The sequence below is a fragment of the Symphalangus syndactylus genome, chromosome 11 (genome assembly GCF_028878055.3).
Source record: "Symphalangus syndactylus isolate Jambi chromosome 11, NHGRI_mSymSyn1-v2.1_pri, whole genome shotgun sequence".
NCBI classification, from domain to species: domain Eukaryota; kingdom Metazoa; phylum Chordata; class Mammalia; order Primates; family Hylobatidae; genus Symphalangus; species Symphalangus syndactylus.
The window spans coordinates 114,261,852-114,286,568 of record NC_072433.2 but is presented as its reverse complement, the minus strand read 5'-3'; the positions used below and the strand labels follow the sequence as shown (position 1 = coordinate 114,286,568).

General features: G+C 39.4%; 2 protein-coding genes and 1 long non-coding RNA gene across 3 annotated transcripts in view; 1 reads left to right on the top strand and 2 right to left on the bottom strand.

Moving 5' to 3' along the window:
- MEGF10 (multiple EGF like domains 10) overlaps nucleotides 1–8,312 on the bottom strand; it is a 175,552-nt gene extending 167,240 nt beyond the window's left edge. Inside the window, exon 1 of the mRNA XM_055299182.2 lies at nucleotides 8,069–8,312. The gene's annotated coding sequence lies outside the window, so the exon portion shown is untranslated. The remainder of the gene's footprint in view (nucleotides 1–8,068) is intronic.
- Nucleotides 8,002–24,717, top strand: part of LOC129492704 (uncharacterized) — a 55,844-nt gene continuing 39,128 nt past the window's right edge. Inside the window, exon 1 of the mRNA XM_055297899.1 lies at nucleotides 8,002–8,547. Within this exon, the coding sequence (XP_055153874.1) occupies nucleotides 8,002–8,547 (546 nt within the window). The remainder of the gene's footprint in view (nucleotides 8,548–24,717) is intronic.
- The window catches only part of LOC134731858 (uncharacterized), a 37,818-nt gene continuing 31,924 nt past the window's right edge, over nucleotides 18,824–24,717 (bottom strand). The window contains exon 3 of the long non-coding RNA XR_010114502.1: nucleotides 18,824–20,345. This is a non-coding gene — a long non-coding RNA (uncharacterized lncRNA). The remainder of the gene's footprint in view (nucleotides 20,346–24,717) is intronic.

Genomic DNA, 24,717 nt, shown 5'->3' with positions numbered 1-24,717 from the left:
ATCCTGCAATCAGATAAGTCCTGCAATCAGTGTGACGCAGTAGAAAATAATTCTTCCTTGGCCAAAGATCCACTGGTTTTTTGACAGACTTGTGTTCCCCCAACGCCATGTCTGCAGCTCCAGAACCAAAGGATTAATGATACTTCCTTGGAATTACTTTTTTCTTTCCCAGATCCTACCTCTGACACATTGCTGCAAGTAGTTTAACTGTGGAAGGCCTTGACCTCCTTTCTTTGTCTCTCTGATTTAAGTGTGTCTGTTTCCTTGGGGCTACCGAGCTCAGTTGGATGGCTGGCCGCAGCGGAATGGCACATCAGCCAACCCCTGAACAATGGGTCCTTTTCTCCGGCTGTCACATGAACAGCGTTGTGTTACAGCCATTGTCCCTTCAAGTAGAGAGGAGAGGCACGGGTTCTCACAGACCAGCTATTCTCTGTGATCCCCTCTGGCCAAGTCACTAAAATTTAAAAACACACAAAAAAGGCATGCCTTTTGAATGGGGCACTATAAGTCTAACAAGGATTGTCATGCATATATGGGCCACCTGCATCAGCACACCTTGTTAAAAATACACATCCTGGGACCCCACTACGCACCTACTGAATCAAAAGCTAGGGAGGAGCCAGTATCTGCAGGTGATTCTCGTGCCTCTAAAGTCAGAGCACAGGGTAAACACGCCTCAAGCATTTCTAACCTCACTCATGGTCTGATTTTGCACATGTGTTTAAGGAACCAACTGAAAGCAGGGAGGATACTGGCAGGACAAATACCTTATACTGTGGTTATCAAATCTTAGTGTTGGGGGAAAAACACCTGAGACGAAGACAGGTGAGAATGATGAGGGCTTCAGACGATAATAGGAATGTGGGGGTGGGTCATCAATGAGCAAGAGAGCAGGAGTGCAGGGACAGCAGGACAGTGCTGAAGCCACCTGGTGGAGGTGGTAGCCTTCAGAAAAGGATGGGTGGTGAGAACGTGGCAATGGTAGGATGAACTGTTAGAAAGCAAAGATGTTTAATATTTAGTTTTAAGTATTAAGATATGAACTCTTTCCATAGTCCCAAACCTTAAAATTCGAAACACTCAAGCCACACATTTGGTGGCATTTTATGAAGTGAAGGTTATTCGTGGTTGGGTGGGTGGCTTCGGATCATCTTTAAACTTCTTAAGGGAAAATATGAATTCAGATCTAGGTGACACTAGAAGAAACATGAGCCCTGTCTCCGTCTCTAGCCCCAAGAATTCCATAGTGGTTGAAAGGAAGAACAGTTTTCTCATTTTACATCTTCTCATGGAATAGGGAGGAAGATTTCTAGCCAATTTTTACTTGAATCTCGATAGGTCCCCCTAATCTCATCTAGTTTCTATAAAATAACTGCAGTGTAATGTGAAGGGTTCCTTTAATGCAGATAGTACTATGGGGATGGGCAGGTCCCGTAAGTGCCTATTATAAAATTATTCTCAAATGTAAACTCACCACTACTGAGGAATGGTTTAATCAGTATTGCTTGAAGATGCCTTGTAAATTCCTGCCACTACATGTTTGCTGAGCCCATTCCCCCGCCTAAGATGCCCCATCCATTCAAATCTCTCCTTCAAGGTTCCACACTGCCAGGAAGCCTCCAGTGAGCTCTTGTGGCAGCTCTCAAAACTGCCACTTGGCTCTTACTATACCCAGGCTTACCTGTTCAGTTGTATTTTTTTTAATTGTTGAGAGTACATAGTAGATGTATATATTTATGGGTTACATGCGATATTTTATATAGACATGCAATGTGTACTTTTTTAATCTGTTTTTCCCTCGAAGGCAAGAGCTTCTTGGTAATTACACATGGTATTTATCACTATGCCCTACACAGCTAATAAATATCTGATAAACGGCCAGGCGCGGTGGCTCATGCCTGTAATTCCAGTACTTTAAGAGGCTGAGGCAGGCGGATCAATTGAGGTCAGGAGTTCGAGACCAGCCTGGCCAATATGGCAAAACCTCCTCTCTATTAAAAATACAAAAATTAGTCAGGTATGTTGGCACGTGCCTGTAATCCCAGCTGCTCGGGATGCTGAGGCAGGAGGATTGCTTGAAACCCAGAGGCGGAGGTTGCAGTGAGCTGAGATTGCACCATTGCACTCCAGCCTGGGCAACAAGAATGAAACTCCATTTCAAAAAAAAAAAAAAAAAAAACTGGTGGAACAAAAAGTAAATCTCCAACATATTACTTTTTTAAAGAACCAAGTCACATCTTTTTATCAATTCTTCATCCAAACTCAAGTACTTTTCTCAAGATGTCAATAGGGGTGGATCTTTAAATGTTTTTGTTTTGATTGTAGGATTAGTCTTCTGTGCCACCAAGCAAAAATTTCATAGTTCTATTTCACTCTGTGAGGAACAAGTTAAATTTGTGTGTTTTAGTTTTCAATTTGCCATCAAAAATTATTTTTTAAAAAAGACAAAATTCTTCAGCAGAAGGTATTCAAAAGATCCATCTTGGGAACCACCACCTGTGGCTATGTTGAGAACCAGCCAAATCTGTACAGCTCATCTGGGTCAGACAAGACGTTAATGACAAGGCACTTAGTCATCCTCTAGGATGTTCCCAAAGATAAGATGTTTTTACCAGATGCTAATATCCTGCACATGTACCTATCAAGATGAGGTTTTCCATACTGAAATACTGTTTTCTTTGTCTTAGAAGTGGGAAGAGGTACAATTTATTGCCCTCTAGGTAGGAAATTGAGGTGATTAAATGCTTTACATAGTTTCTTTTGCTAGGAGTATAAATCACTAGAAATGAAATAAGAGAGGAAATCAATAGAAATGAACAACCATAATAACAGGATGTATTATCACATTCACACTTTCCAGATTGGCTAATGCCACAGAGTTTGCATTATCAAATAACATCCACACAGTGACTTGCCATTCCACAAATAAAGTTCTATAAAGTAAAATAACATTGGTTTGTACCTTCTTTTTCCCTCATAGTATGAGAAATCCTTTTATTAAATGCTCTAAATTAGTCCTCTGCAATAACTATATTTAAAAAGAGTTAGAATGATCATGGTGAGCAATAATCCAAAATGGTAAAGAGAGACAAAAGATAAATTGAAAATTTCAGGACATTCAGATATGAAGAATGAATGAATGACTGAATAAAGAGATTAGGAGACCAGTTAAAAGACTTCCAAAGGTTGGCAGAAAATGATACAGGCTTATGCTAAGCTAGAAAAAGTTCATTTCAGAAACATAATTTTAAAAGAAGATAAATCAACAGAACCCAGTGAATCTTACATTAATTCTTAAAACTAAACTAATTATTAAAACCAGATACTGGGTACACACCCTTGAGAAATTGAGTATAGGCAGTCCTCAATACTGCTTCGTTTGAAGTCCATCAATGTGGATATTCGTACTACATCTATTGATGCTACTACCTCCCTGCCCTGTGTCATGACGACACTCAGATGCCAGCTAATGAATGAACTTTTTATGTTGTTTATTTTACGGTGCAGCTGCCCATAAGCCAATAGTTCAATTTTTGCAGAATCACCATCCTTGTCATTACCCAGAGAATTATTCATTCACTTATTCAAATGTTACTGCATATTTTCATTATTACAAAAAAGTGAATGGGAAATGGGGAAATTAAAAGCCTAATAGTAATTATGAGAAGTGTTTGTCTCATAAACTAAGTAAGACAAAGGCAGAAGTTATTAGACATGCCAAAAATGGCAAATCTTTTCGTCTGAATCAGACATTTATTGAACTTGAGCTGGTCAACTGTTGTTGAAATGAGGAGAAAATAACCAAAATTGTGTAAAGTTTAAAGAAAGAAAAATTAGAAAAAGGAGTATACACTGAACGCTGTGTCTAAATAGCAAGATATAATTAGAGATTTCATAATATATTTGGCTTTCTAGGGCCAGAATCCCTTATAATATGTAGGCTTTTATACAATCTTCAGACCTATTTTCAGGAATGTGTCCTTTCAGGAAAGAAGGAAAAACAGTATTGAAGCATTCACCGTGTTTCTGATCAAATACAAAAACAGAGGCAGAAGTGTTTTATAAATAGAAAAGCACAGAGCAAAGCTGGTTATTTTTATTGGCATTGGCACTTCCTTTCCAGTGCTCTGACACTGTCATTCCAAAAACCAAACCAAAACCATCCTAAAGGATAAGCTCATCTCTTCATTATACTGTCTGCAATAATGTTCAACATGTAACATTAATTCAGTGGCATTTGGTGTTTCATAAGCCCTCTTAGGATATTCTGTCTTGTCCTTTTTCTACTCCAAGTTATTTATTATTATTATTACTATTATTATTATTTGAGACAGAGTCTCACTCTGTCACCCAGGCTGGAGTGCAGTGTCGCGATCTCAGCTCACCGCAAACTCTGCCTTCCAAGGTCAAGTGATTCTTGTGCCTCAGCCTCCCAAGTAGTTGGGATTACAAGTGTGTGCTACCACTCCCAGCTAATTTTGGTATTTTTAGTAGAGACAGGGTTTCACCATGTTGGCCAGACTGGTCTAGGATCCCTGGCCTCAAGTGATCTTCCCACCTCAGTCTAACAAAGCGCTGGGATTACAGGCGTAAGCCACCATGCCCAGCCCCACTTCAAGTTATTAACTTCCTAGGCTATGTCTAGCCAAACTGGAAATTCCCAACTGGCTTTTCCACACTCCCCATATGTATACAAGACTGTACCAACCACTTTGTGTGCTAAGAAAATATTGACTATCATTCATTCATTTACTTTTCTCCAACATTCTTTAGGCATTTATTCCATAACTACTATGGGCCAGCCACTTGTATAACAGCTTACAATAAGGAAAGATGAACTCACCAATCTATTAGGGATAAACATTCAGATAATAAATATGGGTGATATAATGTGATATATGCTATATTAAAGCCATCCACAAGAATGGGAACTCGCATGAGATATCGCTAAGTTTATGAGAGAATTGGGAAAATAAACTTCAGAGGGAAAGTCTTCCAAGGGATTTGAATAGGGTCTTAAAAGATGAATGGGTGGTAAGTGGTTGGTTAGTCAGGAAAGAGGGTCAAAGACATTTTCAGCGGAAGGAACAGCATACACAGCTGGGTCATGGAAGAGTGAGAGTGCACAACGTATTCTTGAGATAGTAACAAGATCAAGATCAGTGGGGGCTGGAGAGCTGGGGACCAGAGAAGCAGAAAATAACCCTGAGAAGTGCTGCAAATGTGGTCTTGTGTATAGTGGGAAAGAGGTGAGACTTTATGCTGTAAGCCAGTGTTTCTCCAAATGTGATCTGAGGTCACCTTTACCAGGTTCACTTGGAGATCTCAGAATGCAGATTACTGGCCCTTACATCTGGAGTGAAGCCCTGGAATCTGTATTTTCAACATGCACCCAGGTAACACTGACATTCACCATCCAGAGAGCTGCCAAAGATTTTTAAACAAGGGAATAACTGATCGGATTTGCATTTTAGAAATACACTATTAAACCAAGCAGACAATCACAAAGAAGGTAAATTCACTGCTGCTAAATGAGCATGTGACTTGAGTTTTCCATTAGAATCACCTGGGGAACTTGTAAAAATGCAGACTTCTCACAACTCACAGACTTACTACATCTAAATCAAGGCAGAAGGGGTTAGGGTTTATATAGTTTGAACCATAGGAAATTGCCATTTATTTAGGTCAAAAATGGTCAAATATCAACAATTTCTCATAGTTCACTCTAATATTTTAACAAGTCTCCCCACTGCATGCTTCTGGTATAAACCAAAGTCTGAGAATAGTGAAATACAGACAGAGATAAACACTTTTCCCTTTTCATTAATTATCGTTGTTGTTACTCACTTTGATTAATATGCAAAGATGGAAGTAACGTAATTTATGTACCTAAAACAAACGTTAAAAGAGAAAAGGGGGGGTTCAAAAACAGCCACCAATGAAGTAAGGCAGCTAATTTAAGGATTTTGGAGCCAGAAGGAACACTGGAGATTATTCTACTCTTTCCCTACCTCTCAACGCAAGTTTATACATAATAAAACTGAAGCCTAAATGAAGAAAAGCAATCTGCTTGGGGTCTTACGGAATATTTTGTTCAATTTCTCAATGATACGTGCTTTTTATGTGCTCTTATGTGCATTTTAACGGGCATGGAAATTGTGTAGCTAAAAATACTTGGGATTTAATTTATAGAGTGCTAGGTCACACACTTGAAATGGGAGGAGGCACATAAAGCCAATACTCATGCATAGTCATTTTTAAAATACAAAACCTAAAACAGTGCTTGACATGTAATAGATGTTGAATAAATACTTACTGAACAAATGAGTGACCTCTAAAAAACAGGTTAAAGTATATTAATGCAAAGGATTTCCAAGGAGGTATACAGGCAGTGAACTGAGTGTAGATTTCCAACCTCCTCACCTGTTCCAAGTAGTCTTTGGTGCCCATCCATGACCCACCACCCTATAAATTCCAGCTCTGCCACATACACCTTTATTTTTCCTACTAAAAGCGCCACAACAAAAAAGCAATACGAAGATCATGTTTGAGCTAAGTTTGACAACAGGTGGTAGTGAAGCTTACACATGAGCACAGCCTTCAAAGTCCATCCAAATAGGAATAATAGCTAACACTTACTGACAGCTAATAGAAGCTATACTAGTGGGATACACAATAGTTAATGCTAGCTGTACAATAATAATAAAGCTAATTCGGGCCTCCTATGTGTCAGGCTTCTTGGTCCTTCACATGCATTAACTTATTTAATCCCTTTAACAATCATCTGATGTAAGTGCTATTATTGTCATTTTGATTTTACATATGTGGATAAACAGGTTAAGTAACTTACCCCAAAATTACAGAACTGGAAAGTGGCAGAGTTGTGAGCTGAACCCAGGCTGGCAGGTGCCCAGAGTTTACCAACTGAACTCTTTGACCTCTCAGTGGTAAAATTAAAAGTTCCCTGCAAGCTGACCTCTTGGAGCACTCTTGTCAGGAAGATGACGTTTCTGGATAATATAAGTTGGCCCCAGTCTTTCTGTCCATAAGGAATGAAGCATTTTTATTTGGGAAGCCTATACACAAAGCGAGACCCAGGATATAAAGGAGTAAGGCAAGAAGAACCAAGAAGAAATGTCATTCTCTTCTGCCTTGGCACAGCAGGGTTATCGCTGCCTAAGAACAATAATAATGGCAAATTTTGGCTAATAAAATCTCCAACTTTGACTTTCCCCTGAAGAATGTGGGTCCTTGCATGAGGATATTTTCTAAAGAAGCAGCAAAGATATTGCCATCATTCATTTACTCAGTGGTGTCACTAAGAAAAATACTTCCAGAAAGAAAATTAAGGCCAAAACACTTCCCTAAACCAGGTGTAAAAGTCCTCTAACAAGGAATTTAAAAGAAAAAGATCAACACCGGATTTATCTTTCTTAAGTAACTATCACTTGAAAAACCGTCCCTCCCAGCACTCCTTAAGGAGCCACGCATACTGACAAGGCCCCTTTGGTCTAAGACTGCGACCTCACACCCCTACTGATCGCTGAGAACTCAGGAAGGGGGAGCATCCCGCCAACCTAGAGCGTTATCTGCACAATCTGAATACCAAGGACCGGAGAAAGAGAAGTTTAGAAAACAGTGAAGATCCCAGAAAGGAAGTTCAACTGACCTAGAAGAAAGGGCCCAGCTGAAACTGCCTTTCAAGCTCAGTCCGATTCCCCACAAATCTCCCTACATCCAGCTATATAGCCCGGTAAAATGAAACAAACACAAGGCAAGGCAATACAAGGGCAGGAATTATGCAAAATAAAATGCGTAATGAGGATGTCTCTCCATCAAAAATACTCCAAGATTTTCCTACACAATCCCATGTAACAAAACGAAATGCAAACAACAATAAACCCTTGAGAAGCCCATGAACAACGCAGACTGAGCCCATCTCGCCCCACCTCACGCCGCACCCCGGTACCCTGGCTAAGGAAAATGTGCCCCCCGCCCATGAGAAGCCTTCCGGCGTCCGGCCAAGGTCCAGCAGCCGCCGGAGTTGAGTTTGCCCAACTCTTACCCAGGTCCAGAGATCTTGAGAATCGCAGCGCAACCTTTTCCCCCCGGTCTTCACCCAAAGCCAGCCAAGACACAAAATCTGTTCCAATGAACGCGGTTAGCGTCCAAGCAGCGTCCCAGAAGAAAGCGATCTTTGGGAGTCTTGTTTCAGGCGTAAAGGTGGAGACGCGGGAAACAGGAACGTCTCAATGCGTTCCCAGTCCCCCAGTTTTGCGCACCGGGAAAGTACTTGCTGCAAACTTGAACAAGGTTTTCTCTGTGTGGCCCGAGATGCTGGAGGAGGGGGAGGTGGGTAACCCGAGCCGGAGCCGGGATTCGAGCAGTTGCCGCTGCTGCAGCTGCTGCTGCCGGGGCAGTGGCCGCTGGGGTGTTGTCGCTTGGCGCCGCGCGCAGTCCCTAGCGCAACACGCAGGATCTTCCCGGCCTGACCGCTGCACCTCGATAGTGAGTCGCCCCTGCCTGAGCGGCTTCCTCCGCCTGGTGGGTGACCCCGCCAAAGGCCTGGTCGCGAAGTTAGCAAATGTTGGGGTCACCGCAGGGGGTGACCGAAGGGGTGTCAGAGTGGGTGCCCGCCTGATTCCCAACGCACGTTGGGTGCGAGTCCCTCGTCAGAGTCCCTGGGAGGTGTTCTAGACCCTCTGTAAGGATTTGTGGGACGGTGGCCGGCGCCCGAGCAGCCAACTGGAGTGGACGGCGGGTCCTCAGTGGTGTCAGGGGAGAAGGCGCAAAGGTGGGACCCAGAAAGGATGGTGATTAAGCCGTGCCAGAGAATGTGATGTGGCAGCAAAGTACATGGAAAGGTGGGGCGGGGAGGTGAAGGCAGAGGGTGGAGGGTGGGATAGTCTGCTTTAACAAGGCGGGGCGGAGAGAGAACTCCTGGGACGAGCAGGAAAATCCCCCCAGGTCCTCGGAGGCCTCGCGCGGCAATTTACTGGGGAATGGCTCCCTCTGCCGACTCGCCGAGGAGGCCCCGGGAGGCCCAGTGATGGAATGTTAAAACCATGAACGGGCTCTTCCATTTGTGGGTTAGACAGGACGTGAATTCTGGAATCTGCTTCTCGGACTGTCCATCTTCCTCTTCCAGACTAAAGAGTTTTCCAGCTTTTACAGGACCCCAAAAGATACAAATTTGATTGCTGCAAAGTTCTTTCTTGTGTCGTTGAATTCTATCCCTCTGTCCCCACAAAGAACAAAAACAGGCTTAAGCCCCATAACCACTCCAGATAACCGTCTCCTACCAGGCTTCTCTTCCTCCCGTTAATAAGAACTCCTTTTTAGAGAGACTTCAAGAGCACTCGCGTCCCTACTCAATAACGCTCTTGGAAAATAGTACAGACTCCATATTATGTTTGAGTGAATAAATGAATGGAATGAATGAACATAGATAAGTTTGAAGCCCCTTCACCATCCTCTTTACTCTCCCTGGAAATACACAGGGGAAGACTGTTTTGGTGTTTGTTTGTTTGTTTAGCAGTCATCATTGCCCCTTCTCTGGTAACAGTACCTATATTTTTCTTTGAGATACCATCCCTGCCACAAGGACAGCAGTCTGGGCGGGAAGGTCAGTCAGGATGGTCCAGCTTTTCCCTGTCCAGAACAGAGAAACTGACCTCAGCTAAGCCCCTCAGGCCCTCTCTGCCAGGAATTGGAACTTTGATCTGGGCAGCACAGGCACAAATAATTCTAGAGGTGATTAATGCGTATGGCTGTTTTCTAAGGAAATTGGCCGTTAGCTGATGCCACTTATTACCCAAAGATATTTTGCTTTATGAAACTTGGTTGCCCCACTTTCCTTTTAATTTTTTAATTAACTTTATTGGGGGCATAAGTTACATTCAATATATTACACTCATATTAATTGTACAGCTTCATGAGCTTTGAATAATGTACACATCCATGTAACCACTGCTTCAATCAAGATAATGAACAATTCCATCACCTCAGAGGGTTGTCTTGCACCCCTTTAAAGTCAACCTCTATCCCACCCCATATTTGGCCCACTTAGCTGTTTTCTGTAACTACAGATTAGATTTGTCTTTTCTAACATTTCATATGAATGGAATCACTTACATAGTCCTTTGTGTCTGACTTCCTTCACTCCACACAATGTTTTTGGAACTCATTAATGTTGTGCCTGTATCTGAAGTTTGTTCCTTTTTATTGCTGAGTAGTATTCCATTGTATGGACATACCACAATTTGTTTACCAGTTTACCAAATGATGGACATTGGCGGTGTTTTCAATATGGGGTTATTATGAATAAAGCTGCTAGGAACAATCTTGAACAAGTCCTTTTGTGGACATACATTATTATTTTTCTTATCTTACATCAGTAAAATTATTAATACACTAACTGTGTGTTTAACTATATATAAAGATGAACTGCTTTCCAAAGTGGAAAACATTTTACATTCTCACCAGCAAGATATGATAATTGCTTCACATCCTCATCAACACTGGGTAGTTTCTGTCTTATTTTTGCCATTCTAGTGAGTACACAGTGGTATCACATCGTGGTTTTAATTTGCATTTCCCTACTGACTAATGATGGTGACCATAAAAGATGTTTACCAGCTTTTCATGTGCTCTCATGCCAGCTGTTCTTTGATAAAGTGTCTGAATTTATTGCTCAATTTTTAATCAAGTCTTTGGATTCTTATTACTGAGTTGTAGGAGTTCTTCATATACCAGGCATTTGTCAGATATATATATAACAAATATACACTCCCAGTCTGTTTCTTGTCTTTCAATTTCTTAATGGTGTCTTTCAAACAGCAGTTTTTAATTTTGATGAAGTCCAATTTATCAAGTGTGTTTTTTTTTTGTGGTTGTACTTGTTAGGTTTTACATAAGTAATCTTTGCTTACCCCAAGGTCATGAAGATTTTCTATGGCTACTTATAGAAGCTTATAGTTTTAGCTGTTATATTTAGGTCTACGGTCTATCTGATGTTAACTTTTGTGTATGGTATGAAGTAAGGGCTGAGGTTCATTATTGTCCACATGGATATCCAGTTGTTTTGGCACCATTTGTTGAGAAGATTATCTTTTTTCCCATTGAGTAAGTGGATACCTTTATTGAAAATCAATTGGCCATAGATGAGTGAGTTTATTTCAGGATTCACTCATTATTCCTTTCATTTGATCTATATTTCTATTCCTATGCCAAAACCATACTGTTCCGATTGCTATAACTTTATAATAGGACTCCAACTTAGATGTAATAAGTCTTCCAATTGTGCTCCTTTTATTTTTTTTCAAAATTTGTTCAACTCTTCTGCTTTTGTTTTTGTGTTTCTTTGGTTTTCATCTTCCATGTAAATTTCAGAATTCGCTTGTCAATGTTTTAAAAATTCACTTTTCTAATTGAGAGTGCCTTGAATCCATTGATCAATTTAAGGAGAACGGACATAACAATATCGATTCCTCTAACCTATGAACATGTTATATCTCTCCATTAATTTAGTTATTCTTTAATTTTTTTCAGCAATATTTTGTAGCTTTGAACATAGCAGTATTACACACCGTTTTAAAAATGAATCCCTAATATTTTATTTTTGATATTTCATAAATGGAATTATTTTTCAGTTCTTGTTTCCAATTGTTCATTGCTAGTATGGAGAAATACAGTGGAATTTTGTGCAGTACCCTCACATTTTGCAACATGGCTAAATTTACTTATTCGTTCTGGTAGTTTTTCTTTTTCAGTTTCCTTAGGATTTTCTACATGCTCTGCTTCTTTTACTTATTTGTCTTGCCTTATTTCACTGGATAGGATGCCCAGTACAACATTGAATACAAATGCTAAAATTTAGTATCCCATCCTTGTTGCTCATCATAAACCAAAGCAATCTGTCTTGTACCATTAAGTAGGATGTTCGTTGTAAGTTTCATTAAACTCCCTTTATTAATTGAGAAATTCCTTCTATTTATAGTTCATTAGAAATTGTTTATTTTACCATGAGTGACTATTGAATTTTGTCAAATGTTTTTCCGTGTCAGTTGAAATTATTATATGGTTTTTCTCCTTTTTTCTGTTAGTTAATTGAACTATTTATTAAACTTGCCTTGCATTCTTGGGTTAAAGCTTACTTGGTCCATGTAATGTATTACAGATTTGATATACTGTTGGATTTGATTTGTTAAAATTTGTTCAGGATACTTGTATCTATACTCATTAAAATTATTGGTCTGCATTTTTATTTTCTTGTTATTTCTTTGTCTGGTTAGAAGTTCATCAATTTTTAAAAATCAATTCAAAGGATCAGCCTTTAGTTTCATTGATTTTTTTCTATTACTTACACATTTTCTACTTTGTTGATTTTAGCTCTTACCTTTACTATTTCCTTCCTTCTATATACATTAGATTTATTTTTCTCTTCTTTTTTCTTTAATTTCTTAAAGTCAAATTTTTGCTCATTGATTTTTATATTTCTTTTTTCTTATATAAGCATTTAAAATTATAAACTCCTCTCTAATAACTACTGTAACCATGTTCCACAAATTTTGATAACCTGTTTATATAGTTCGAAATATTTTTTCCTTAACCCATAGGTTATACAGAACACTGTAATTTAATTTCCAAATTTCAGTGAATTTTTTAGATATTTGTTTTATTGATACATAATGTTTTACATATTTGCAGAATACATGTGAAAATTTGTTACATGCATAGAGTATGTTACGAGGGGAGCATCTCGGGTATTCATCACCTTGAGCATTTATCATTACTATGTGTTAGGAACATTTCTAGTCCTCTCTTCTAGCTACTTTGAAATGTACAACACATGGCTGCTAACAATAGTCACCCTTGTCTGCTATTGAACATTAGAACCTATAACTTCTATCTAACTGAATATTTATACTTATTAACCAACCTCTCTTCATGTCTCCCTCTCACTCACACACTCTTCCCAACATTTGGTATCCATTATTTCACTTTCTACCTTCAAAAGATCAACTTTCTTAGCTCCCACATATGAGTGAAAACACATGATATTCCTCTTTCTGTATTTGGCTTATTTCACTTAATGTCCTCCAGTTCCTTCCATGTTGCTGCAGATAACAAGATTCCAATTTTTTAAGGCCGAATAGTATTCCACTTTGTGTATATACCACATTTTTTAATCCATTCATCAATTGATGGATGCTTACATGGATTCCATCTCTTTGCTATGACGAATAGTGCTGCAATAAGCATGGGGCACAAGTATCCTTCTGATACATTGATTTCGCTTCCTTTGATTAAATACCCAGTAATGGCATTCAGATATATTTTTATTTGTTTTAATTTAATTTTATTGCAGCCAGTGAGAATTGTTCATCTTATTTCAATGCTTTTAAAGGTGCTGAGACTTGCTTTATGGCAAAAATATGGTCTTTCTTGGTGAATGGTTCATGTGCACCTGAAAACAATGTACAACTGCTGCTGCTATTGGGTAGATTGTTCTAAAAATGTCAACTGGGTCTGATTAGTTGACACTGTTGGTCAAGTCTTCTATTTCCTTACTAATTTTTACTACCTTTATTCTGAACACTACAACATAACTAATGTAATCTTAGATTAAGTAGACTTTTTTATTGGTGGTAACTATATCACTCTGTTAACATAGAATTTATAATCTACTAAAATTCCAATTATTTTTCATATTTGCTATTAATCTTGACATCTTAAAATATTATTTGTATTTTTAGTTGAGAATTTCATAGTAATTTTATAAGACTGTTCATTTAGGTCTATCAAATTCCATTTTTGTATATGCAGTCCATCTTTAGAACCTGTCAAGGGCTTGGTGGAGCTAACTCTTTTCCTAGTATATTAGCTAGCCAGCTTGAAATCATGATATTGGGAATTGATCAGAAAGCCACGATGCTCTTGAACAAATAATTATTAGAAATGTAGAAGCAGAAGGAAATAAAATGCATATTCTAACAGAGACTTTCCTGTCCATTTATATTTATTCACATCTTGTAGTATAGTCATTCAACTGCTGATAAATTCTACAATTCTGTTATTACATCCAGTCTACTTTCTTCATCTGATCCACAAGGATTTTATGAGATATTTTTTCAATTGCCTTATAAATCCAGATATATTCTCATTTGTTCCATTTACCTGTCTGCTAATATTTTGAATAAAGAAAACTAAGTCACCCTACCAGTTCTACCTCTTAGCAAACAAGATTGACTTCTTATACCCATAATTTCCTTTCAGTAGTGCTCTCAAATTATGCTTCTAAATCTATGATTTAAAAGCTTGCTTAGTTACAGCAATAGACTAGAGTTCACAGAGTTTACCTTCTTCCCACTTAAAAAAATAGAAGTGGGGGTTACTGCAGAGTGTAAACTCGTAAGTATGGCAGAAGGTTATCATTTTTTTTACTTCATTCAATTCTAACAACAAGAGGCATGTATATTATTCCTGCTTTACGGGTAAGAAAACGAAGTCTCAGAGAGATCAATTATCTTGCCCATGATCCCATATCTAGTGAGTGGCAGAGGGAGGACTGACCCTGAGTCTGACTTCAAAGCTTGTGCTCTCTCTGCCACTTCACCTGCCTCAGAACTACATATGTTTGTTCCGGTCTTCTGATTGCTTACTGTGGTTCCTCAAATCTCACCATTGTGCTATGTTTAAACACTTTTTCCCCATAGTCACTGAAAATCTGCGCTGAAAAAAAAAATGCTCAGGAGCCTTAAAGTTCTTGTGTGTACACAGCTTTATCTCTCCCCACAACACAAATGCGGGCAAGATTGGAAGAGGTCGTGTCTTTAGCCATAGGTCTCAGCCAAGGGACGTAGAGGATTAGAAAGGTGGGGTTCTTGGACCATGAGTCTCCTCCCAGATGCCTTCATTTCAGTTTTCTTCTTCCAGTCCTAGATATTTTTTAAGCTCCCTTCTCCAGTATGACTCTTGTCCAGGTTTTTGAGAAGATCACTGTCTTTTAAAGTTAGTGGAGGAAGAAAGGGAAGAGCAGAACAATGGATGAGGAAATTGTATTTGCAGCCTTGGACCCTGTATCAGGAGTTACGAGTACTTTTCTGTCTTCTTCATGTAATAGTCTTCACAGATTTAAGGCAATCCTAGTATTCTTACTTTGAAAGGGGCAACAATGGGATTCCAGATTCATCTGTTTATTTTCCCCTAGCTTAGTGTTTTCCCACAAAAAAAGTTTTAATATGATCCACAGTAAGAAGTACATTTTTCATTATGAACAAATTCTTATCTTGGTAAGTATATAATCAGAACAAGTTTCATGAAACAACACTTACTCTTACCATATGTAATGCCCTCTCATGATTTCTTAACGATGCTTCTCGAACTTTAATGTGCTCATTCATCAGCTACAGATTTTGTTAAATATGAGGTTCTGATTCAGTATCCAGGGTGGAGACTGCATTTTAACAAACTCCTACATGGATGCTTCTGTTTCTTGGTTTGCACTTTGAGAAGCAAAGTTCTATTCTGTATTGTTTTATTTAAATGTTAAATTACTTTTAGGACTCCCAAATATGTCTGGACTGGCAGTTTGTAAAAGCATTGCTGGTGTATTGGGGCAGCACGCCTATCTAGGATATTCTTGTAAACATAAACTTACTGTGAAGTAGGATCATGCTTGGAAGAGGTTCAGCAAGAAACAGGATTTGTCTTCCATATACCAAGACCAGAGAATCACAGAAATAAAGACACGAATATCTTCCTGAAATTGCTTTTTTTTTAATTTCAACATTTCATATAGTGAATACATCTATTATAATTTGGAATAAATAAATTTAAGTATTCTGCATAATGAGGACTTATGAATGTGTGTGAAAAGAAAGTTGCAAAAGTTGACTGAAGGTGAATATGGCAGTGATGTAAGTATCGGGGGAAAAAAAACATTTCCTGTAGTGTGCTCTTCTTTTGTCTGCAATATGAATGCATACTGTATCAGTCAGTGTTCTTGTTTTCAAGTAACAGAAACCAACTCCAACTAACTTAATAAAAACAACACTGAGGGATTCCAGAAGAGAGGGCAGCTGGGAGGACCAAAGTTAAAAATGAGCAAGAATCCCTTCAGAGGACTGGGAAAAAAAAAAAAATCAAAGCCATGGTCTCAGAGCTGAACCAATCTGGTCAGGCTGTCCCTGCTGAGATTAATGAACTTGAACCATTTCTTTCCTTAGTCTTCACATCATGCTCTCAAGATCAAAGTCACAGGAGAGAGCATTCATTTGGCTGAACTTAGGTTTTGCACTCCCTCCTGACTATTCTGAGAAAACAGGAAGGATTTGGCCCTTCAAACTTCCGTAGTGGGACAGGTGCCTGATACACCATCCTTCCAGAAGCACAGAAAAGTGGGGAGAGGGGATATTGTCCCAAAAAGAAAACAGGATACCACTGGGAAAAGAAACTATGAGATTGGTGCAAAAATAATTCCAGGTTTTGCCATTAAAAGTAATTAAAAGTAATGGCAAAGCCTGCAATTACTTTTGCACCAATGCAATAGATTCTAAGTCATCAATAAACTATACTGGACACAGCACTGCGAATTGGTCAGGCCTTTATTACAAGTATAGCAGGAAAGTAAATGGGATTTCAATTTTGGGGAACCGTGGGCATAGTCTCAGAGAGTAAATCATAACTGGTGCATATTCGAACATGTATCCAAATCCACTCCTTGAAGGATTTAATAAAAGGCATCAGAAAACCAGCTTCGACACCACCAGCAACCACTGCTGCAGCCACCCCAACCGCTATTCCTTTTCCCCTATAGGAAAAAACTAAGAAACTCAAGAGGAGTCATCAGAATTCCTGCCACGTGGGAGTCATCAACCCAACTGGTGACTTTTTTCTGCTCCACATATAAGAGGTGAGAGGAATATTTCTTCCCTCCTATGGCAAGTTAAGTAAAAATGGAGGGGAAAGCAAAAGAAACAATCACAGTGATGAAGAATGCTAGCAAGAGGTAGAAGCCAGCCATCTCCAACCCTAGTTAGACTTCTGTGAGGCGGGGCAGGCAGATTTACTCTCCCCACACATTTCAACAGGAAGAAAGGAATTGGAAAGAGACAGTAGGCAGCTTCTGTTCCCATCGTTTGGTGAGGCAAAAATGCCTGAGTTTCCTTAGGGCCAAACCGACACCACAAGAGGTATCTGGGCTTAAGCAATCTTGTCCTTACCCTGCCTAAGAGGGTTGCCTGCTAGTGGAGGAGCACAGCCAAGGAGCGGGAGCAGAAGGTGGAGGGGGCAGAAGAACTCGGGTTGTGGTCATCACCCACATCAGATGCCTGTGCAACTGGGGCCCCTGCTAGGCCTACTGAAGAGCCTGCCCATGCCCTGCCTTTCAGCAGTGTCCAGACATCTGTCACAGGCACAGTTGGCCATCCCGTGTGCACCACAGCAGCAGCAGCTAAACAGATGCCTGTCCTTTCCTTCATCCCTGCTGCACGACCCCAACACTCCAGGAGATACAGAAAAGATGAAGAGCAGGAAGCAGAGGAGCAGGAGAGAAGCAATGTACACACAATTCCCCCAGGGCAGGACCACTGGCCCCTGGTCACACCTGGACTGACAGGAAGAGTGAAAAAGTGGATATGAGGCTTGAGCTATAAACTTAACTTTTTAAACCTGAAAGTGTCTGAAATGCCACAGACGCTTCCTGAGACGTCGTGAAGGGACAGAAAACTCTCATCAAAGCATGCCTGAAAACAATGTAGGAGAAATCAGATAAAAGGGCTTCATGTTAGTATCCCACTGACTCTCCAATAAACTGGTTACACAGCAAAAGAAACTGACTTCCAGTACTTTAAGCAGAAAAGGAATTTATCAAGAAGCTACTGGGTGCTAAGTATAACACCCAGAGGGCTGGAAGACTAGGTTAGGAAGATGGTGCAAGGACAGAATGAAGTTCTGCTCCCAGAGTTAAAATCATTCCTTGGAACTGGTCTGGGAAAGCCCTGCCACTGGATGCCAGATGTTGGAGTTCTCACCATCATTGCCTCCAGCCCTGGACACTGACTCTGAGGCAACCACTGCCTCTGGGAATAGGAGGTTGCTGACTTCCCTAAGCTGCCAAAAGAATTCTCCATTGTCCCAGGTTCCAATTCAAAGCTCAGGGCTGATGTATCTGATTGGCCGAGCCCCAGACGCATGCCCAAGGCCCCTTTGGAAAGGAGTCCTAAGAAGCAAGTATATGCCCTTTGTTGTTTCTCTCCTGCGAGGAAAGCTCTTCCTCTCAGCAAGTCTCATAAGCAGCGTTGCTATAAGCCCATATGGTGCTTTGTGCAAAATGAGGAAAATGCATGCCTCTAGTTGGGAAAATAAGCAGGAATCTTCCTTTCTCCAGTGGCTACAGAACACTGTCAGGAATCAGGGATCACAGCATGCCTGGATTTCAGCCTCACGTGCCTTCTCTGCTGGGAGCCTTTGTGCAGTCCACAAACTGCACGCGTGTATGTAGTAGCCCTGCTAATAAGGTGAGTGTTTCTCAAATACAAACGGGAATGCAACTGAGGTAACAATACATACTACAGGAAGACATCAGACAGGGAGAAACACAGTTAACAGATGATGAGCACACAACTCAATGTGGGCCAGTGGAGAAATGCTATTATGAAACCAAGACAAGTGAACAAAAGCCAGGCAAATATTGGACTTGGCTGAGCACACACTTCATGTATTAATAAAACTGAACCACCATCATGAGGAGCATCTCTTTGCATCTTGTATGGAATTTGTCCTCCAGTGAATGGAGGCACCAAGTAATATTGACAGAGAGAAGGCACATCTGAATCATCATGCAGAATTACTTAGAACCAGCAAATGTTTAATCAGTGCAAATGTTACGATTTACAATACCACCCCTCCTGAATGAGAGGATCATTTTCTCATATTTAACAAAGAAGATTTATAAAAAATTTTGTATGTTTTCATGTTAAAATTAATATTCATTTGTTCACAAGTACGACAATAATTTAGCCAAGTGTTTTTGAAAGAAAACAGTGGATATTATTTTAATACAATATAATAATATATAAACTCTTTTGCCCACATATTCATGATCGAGTTAAAAGTAAACACTAGTGAGTTATTGCTATTTTCATCCTGAAAGTAATAGAAATAGAAAAGACAAACAGATTGATCAGATCATTTTATATCAACTAGTCAGGAGGGAAAAAGCAGATTTGATTCAATTAAGTTATTTGTCTATAACACCATCCTGCATCAGCCCAATTGTATTGTGCATGTATTACCCCGTCAAGCTTCTAGGTTGGTTGATTTTATAGATGCTATGTCTGGAGTCTCTTTCTATAGCGGGGTGCTGGGTTGAAAGTCCATTTGGGGAGGGTTCAAATTAGAATGGAAGGAGAAGTATTTGACACAGAGTATTGCCTTTCAAGTTTTATTCTAAACTGTAGCAAAAAAATGAGGCAGTAATTAGACAGGGATATAAGATCACAGGAGAGTTTTCTGAGGTGGGAGGAATTGCTGTTTTCCCATGCTGTTGGGAATGACCCGTGGAGATCCAGTGTAGCTGAGGGGTGGCTCGCTATCACTCCAACACTATTTCTGAGAATTCTTGGCTATTTTAGTATTCTCTGTGGATGACCTTTTCAACAATCCTGGGCACTCAGTTCCAGGATCTCCTTTCTTTCAATGAACATGTTCTCCATCTTACCTCAGCTACTGACTACTATTGCCACAACCTAGACTTTGTCATGATCAATAATTGTAGCCTCTCCATAATCTCAGTTTCAAGCACCTCACTCTTCCATAATTATTTTTCTAACTCTCTTGTTCACTCAGTCTGGAGCACCAACTCAAATAATTCTTCTAATAAATCAGTATCCAAATCCGTTGATCCTAGCCTTTTCATGTTCCTCAACATTTTAAGTCTTTGCCTCCCTCCTTACTTGGCTTAAATACCATGGTCAGTCATCATGGTAATTTACTTCCATACACTCAACTCATTTGCTCCTCTCTTGCTACATTTTACTCACCCGGCAAAATCCCAATGCTGGTTCAGTCCAACTCTCCACAAACTCCATGGTGGCACTGGTGCAATTTAATGTGTTGGAGAAAAGTAAAAATACAAACATTAACGAGCATCACTCTAAATTCATGACTATTAGTACTAAGTGGATCCTTGGCACTACCCAGCAACCCAATTATATCTCCTTAGTTCACTTGCTCTTCCATTCTTCTAGATGGTGACCTTCTCTCTTTTCAAACATCCAATATCTCTTCTTTCATCTTCACTGTCAGTTGAAGACCTTGCTTCTCATTTCCCTATTTCACTGAGAAAAATGAAGCAATTAGAGAAGAATCTCCACAAACTTCTGCAACTACAGCTGGTCATCCACCTTCATGTCTGGTCGTGTGCTTTGTCTTCCCTCCTGATGAATTGACCACACTCTCATTTAAGGCCATCCTCCTCACTTCTGCACTAAATTCATTCCCTTGGGCCTCCCAAATGACATGGATTTCTCCCTGTCTTTCCTGCATTATTAATTCTCTCCTCTCAACAAGAGTATTCCCATCAGCATTCACAAATATTATTTCTTCCACTTAAAAAAAGAACTTTGTTTGGTTCTCCTCCTACAGCTATTCTCTTCACTGTAAACTCCTTGAATTAAATTTCTAAATTTAGTATCTTCATATATTTTCCTTCTATTCTCTCTTAAATCTCCTCTAATCAGGGTTTTGGCTCCAACCCTCAATTTAATACTGCTCTCTTTTTTTTCAAGGTAATCAAATGAGATTCAAGTTGCTGAAACCAATTGTCAGAAACATTTTTCTCTTCCCTTCATTGAATATTTTCCTTGACTTGATATCCTGGATACCAGACTTTTATAGTTTTCCCTTTTTCTCTCTGGTGGCTCCTTCTGTGTTACCTTTATTGGTTTCTTCACATCTTTCCAACCTCTAAATTTTGAAGCGCCCAGTTCTCAGTCATTGGATCACTTTTCTTTTCTAGCTACAATAACTCCATAGACTATCTCATCCAGGCTCAGAACCATAAATACCATTCCTTTACTGACCACTCCTAAATATAGATCTTCAGCCTTGATCTCCGCCCAACTGCCTCCTGGACATCACCACTTAGTTCACAGATGGGCATCTCAAAATTAATATGTTCAACACCCAACTCCCAATTTTCCCTCAAAAGTCTGCCCTTCCCAAATTCATCCCTGTCATCTCCATCTCAGCAAATCGCATCTTTATCCTTTCATTTGCTTATATCAAAAACCTTGGTGTCATCCTTGAGCTGCTCTTTCTCTCACACGCACCATTCAAACTATAAGCAAATTCTGTAGGCTCTACCTTCAAAATACATTCACCAACCTACTCCAGACCTTCATCATTACTCCTGAATTAATGCAGTGGTCTCTTTATTGTTCTCCCTGTTGCTGACCTTAACCCTCCACCAATCACTCCCAGTGCCACAGCTAAAGTTATCTTGTTAAAACATAAGTTAGATCATGTTTCTCTCTTACTCTAGCCCCTATGTTCTCTCATCTTAGAGTCAAAGTGTTCACAGTGCCTCTGTTTCAAGTCTTGTTCTCCAGAAAATGGACTCTGAGATGGAGATTTGTAGGCAGGAGGTTTCTTGGGTTTGCTCTCAGGAGTAACACTTATAAGGAAGTGAGGAAAGCAGAATTCGGCAGAAGGACCAGTGGACTGTGATATAGTTACAATAGGCCCACAGAGCTGGCCTGAATTGAGGCAGGGGCACCCAACTCTTATACTCCCTCAAGGACAGTCTTTGGATGTGGTCTGCTCACGGAAGAGAGCATAACCTTGCAAATGAAGTTCTTTTCTGTTGAAGGCAATGCCAGATGAGGAACTGAGCTAGGAGCCATCTACAGCCAAAAACTCTTGCATCTGGGGAAATGAGTGCCTTGGTCCTGAAGTGCACATGGTATCCACTACTCTCAGTGCTTCTTGGTTTTATCGTCTGCTCTCCCCTTGCTCTATACTTCAGATACTTTGGTCCCCTTGCTTTTCTTCAAATACACCAGACTGACTTCTACCTTAGAGCCCTTGCAGTTCCCTCTGCCTGGAATGTGTGGCTTGCTCCCTGATCTCCTGCACATCTTACTCAAATTTCATCTTCTCAACGAGCCTTCTTATTCAGTATTGTAGCCCATCACCCCTTCCCCAACACACCTGATCCCCTCTACCATGCTCTACCTTTTCTTTTTTAATACCACTTTTCACCTTCTAATATCCTATATAATTTACTTATTCATTATGTTTATTGTTTGATATGTCTTTCTCCCACTAAAATAAAAATTTCTTAATCTTTGCCTATTTTGTGTACTGATACATCTCAAGCATGAAGAGGTGTCCTCGTGCATAGCAATTCTCAAATATAATGAATATATTTTAAACAAAAATTTTATAACTCAGTAGAGGATTTTTCTTTTCCACTTGGAAATTATCTTTCCTAAGTAGGAAATTCTTTTTAACATCAGAGTCTTCTGAGTATGAATTTGTTAAGTCACTTAATACATTTGCCCAAACCACAGAGTTGCCCAAACACAGCTCTCAGTTGAAGCAGGCTTATCTCTCAGATTATAATAATTATCTCACTCCTGCTATAAAAGTAAAGGAAGGGAGGAGAAGCTGCACATAATGAATTAATTAATCAAGGCTTTAATTTTTCTTTAAACCCAGGGAATTCATATGAGCCTGCCTTGTTATTTACTCAACTACCCTCTGGGATATTAATATTATATCCTGCGGTTTACAGCCTTAAATGGTCATGATGTGTTTACACAGATGAAGAGCAAGTGCTCTGGCAGAGCCTTTCCTTACATTTCTTGTACATTAATTTACCTCGGAGTCTTCACACTCTGGAATGTCACTGACATGAAAACAACAGAAGGTTGTTTCACTAAGTGCAGTGCTTTGACTACACTAAGAAAAAGATAGTTATGTTTATATGGTTATAATATGGTAAACAAGGGAATTGGAGCCCCTGGCAAGACTTTCCTGGTTACCCAGCCCTGCTCAGCCACCCCTACTACCCTTTGGGTTGGCTGACCCATCAGTTGGGGAAGCTCTGCTAGATTAGATGATGTCATAGGAAGTGAATTCTAACCAATTGGTGAGTGAAACCAATCCTCTATGACTAATATGATTTACAACTTCAAATTGCTTTCTTCACCAACTAGTCTCACAAATATCTTTTCCTGTAACAAAAACAGTCTACTCTCGGTGTCAACAATCCGTTGAATTTTTAAACAAACATTTAAATATGTAGGAAAGTCCCTCACCCCTTCTATTGGATTTGTCTATTGACACTCAGCCCACCTTATAAATTTTTCCATCCTTCCTTACAGTGCAGAGGCCAGAAGCCTGAGAAGTATATTTCTGTGACATCCTAGCCAGCAGAGTTCTGGAGGTATTTTTAGTCTCCATCTTAAAGATAAATTCACATGATCTTTGAAAGGCAGCAGTGAGGCAGAAATTATTTCTCTTCTTTCTCTGGCAGCAGTAGAAGGCATAGCATGGGTCTCCTAAATGTGAGTTTCTGTAGTAGCTTCTATGTCCCCTGCCATTCCACCCATCTTGGGGCTACAAAGTCCCATGAGATAAGCAGGAGCTTCCTGCAAGCTCCTGACTCTGATAGACAGAGACTCTAACCTTCTGTGGTGCTGCACCTAAAAGTTAGTGGCAGGCCCTTGACTCACTCTCCTTCAGCCCTTGATTATTTAAGCACCTGATGCATTGTAGTAAATCCTCTACTTGAAACACTTAGAATGCTTTTCATATTATTGTCTGATCCCTTCTTATAAAACAGGCATAGAAACTTTGCTTTTTGATCTAAAACAGGCAATAAACATATAGTTTAACTTTCGTTTTATGGTAACAGATATGTTAGTACTGTCTAAGCTTTTTCCTATCTATTTAACACAATATAATGATGGCTAGCGCAGGGCTTGTCTGCTGGTGCCTCAACAGACTTTCATTCTTTCAATTTCCTATTAAACTACCAACAAGCACTATGGTTTTTCCTTCAGTTATTTCTTAGCCAAGGGTAAATTAAAGAATATGAGGCTTATAATTTTCTATTACTGTTATTACCCAAAACACACAACCAGAAAAATGAGAGGGATATGGATCCCTAAAGAAAAAGCAAGGGCTTTTCTAGAAAAAAATGGTAAATAAATTTAGAGACTCAACAAAATATTCACTACCATCTAACTACCTGAACATAAAAGTCATCTTTATCTCATACATCACGTCAAAACAAATTTCAGAGAGATAAAAGATTTAAGTATTGAAGTAAATGACCCATAAGAATACTTGAAGACAATCTTAGTAATTACTTTTAAAACCCTTGCTTGAGAAAACATTTTCTAAGTGTGACACCAAAGGCAAAATCCATTTTAAAAAAATAGATTTTTAAAATCTTTTCATTGATTTTAGAAGTTTTAAAATATATCAAAATTTAAAATAATATAATAGTTTCCACCACCTATATTTCACAATTATGGCATAGTTGGTTTACCATCTATTTTTATTATATCATTCTAAAGTAAATTTAAAATATGAAAATACTTTACTTCTAAATGCTTCAGCAAAGATCTCCAAAAAATTGAAATATACTCTTACAAAACCATGATACCTTTATCATACCTAGCAAAATTGAAAATAACT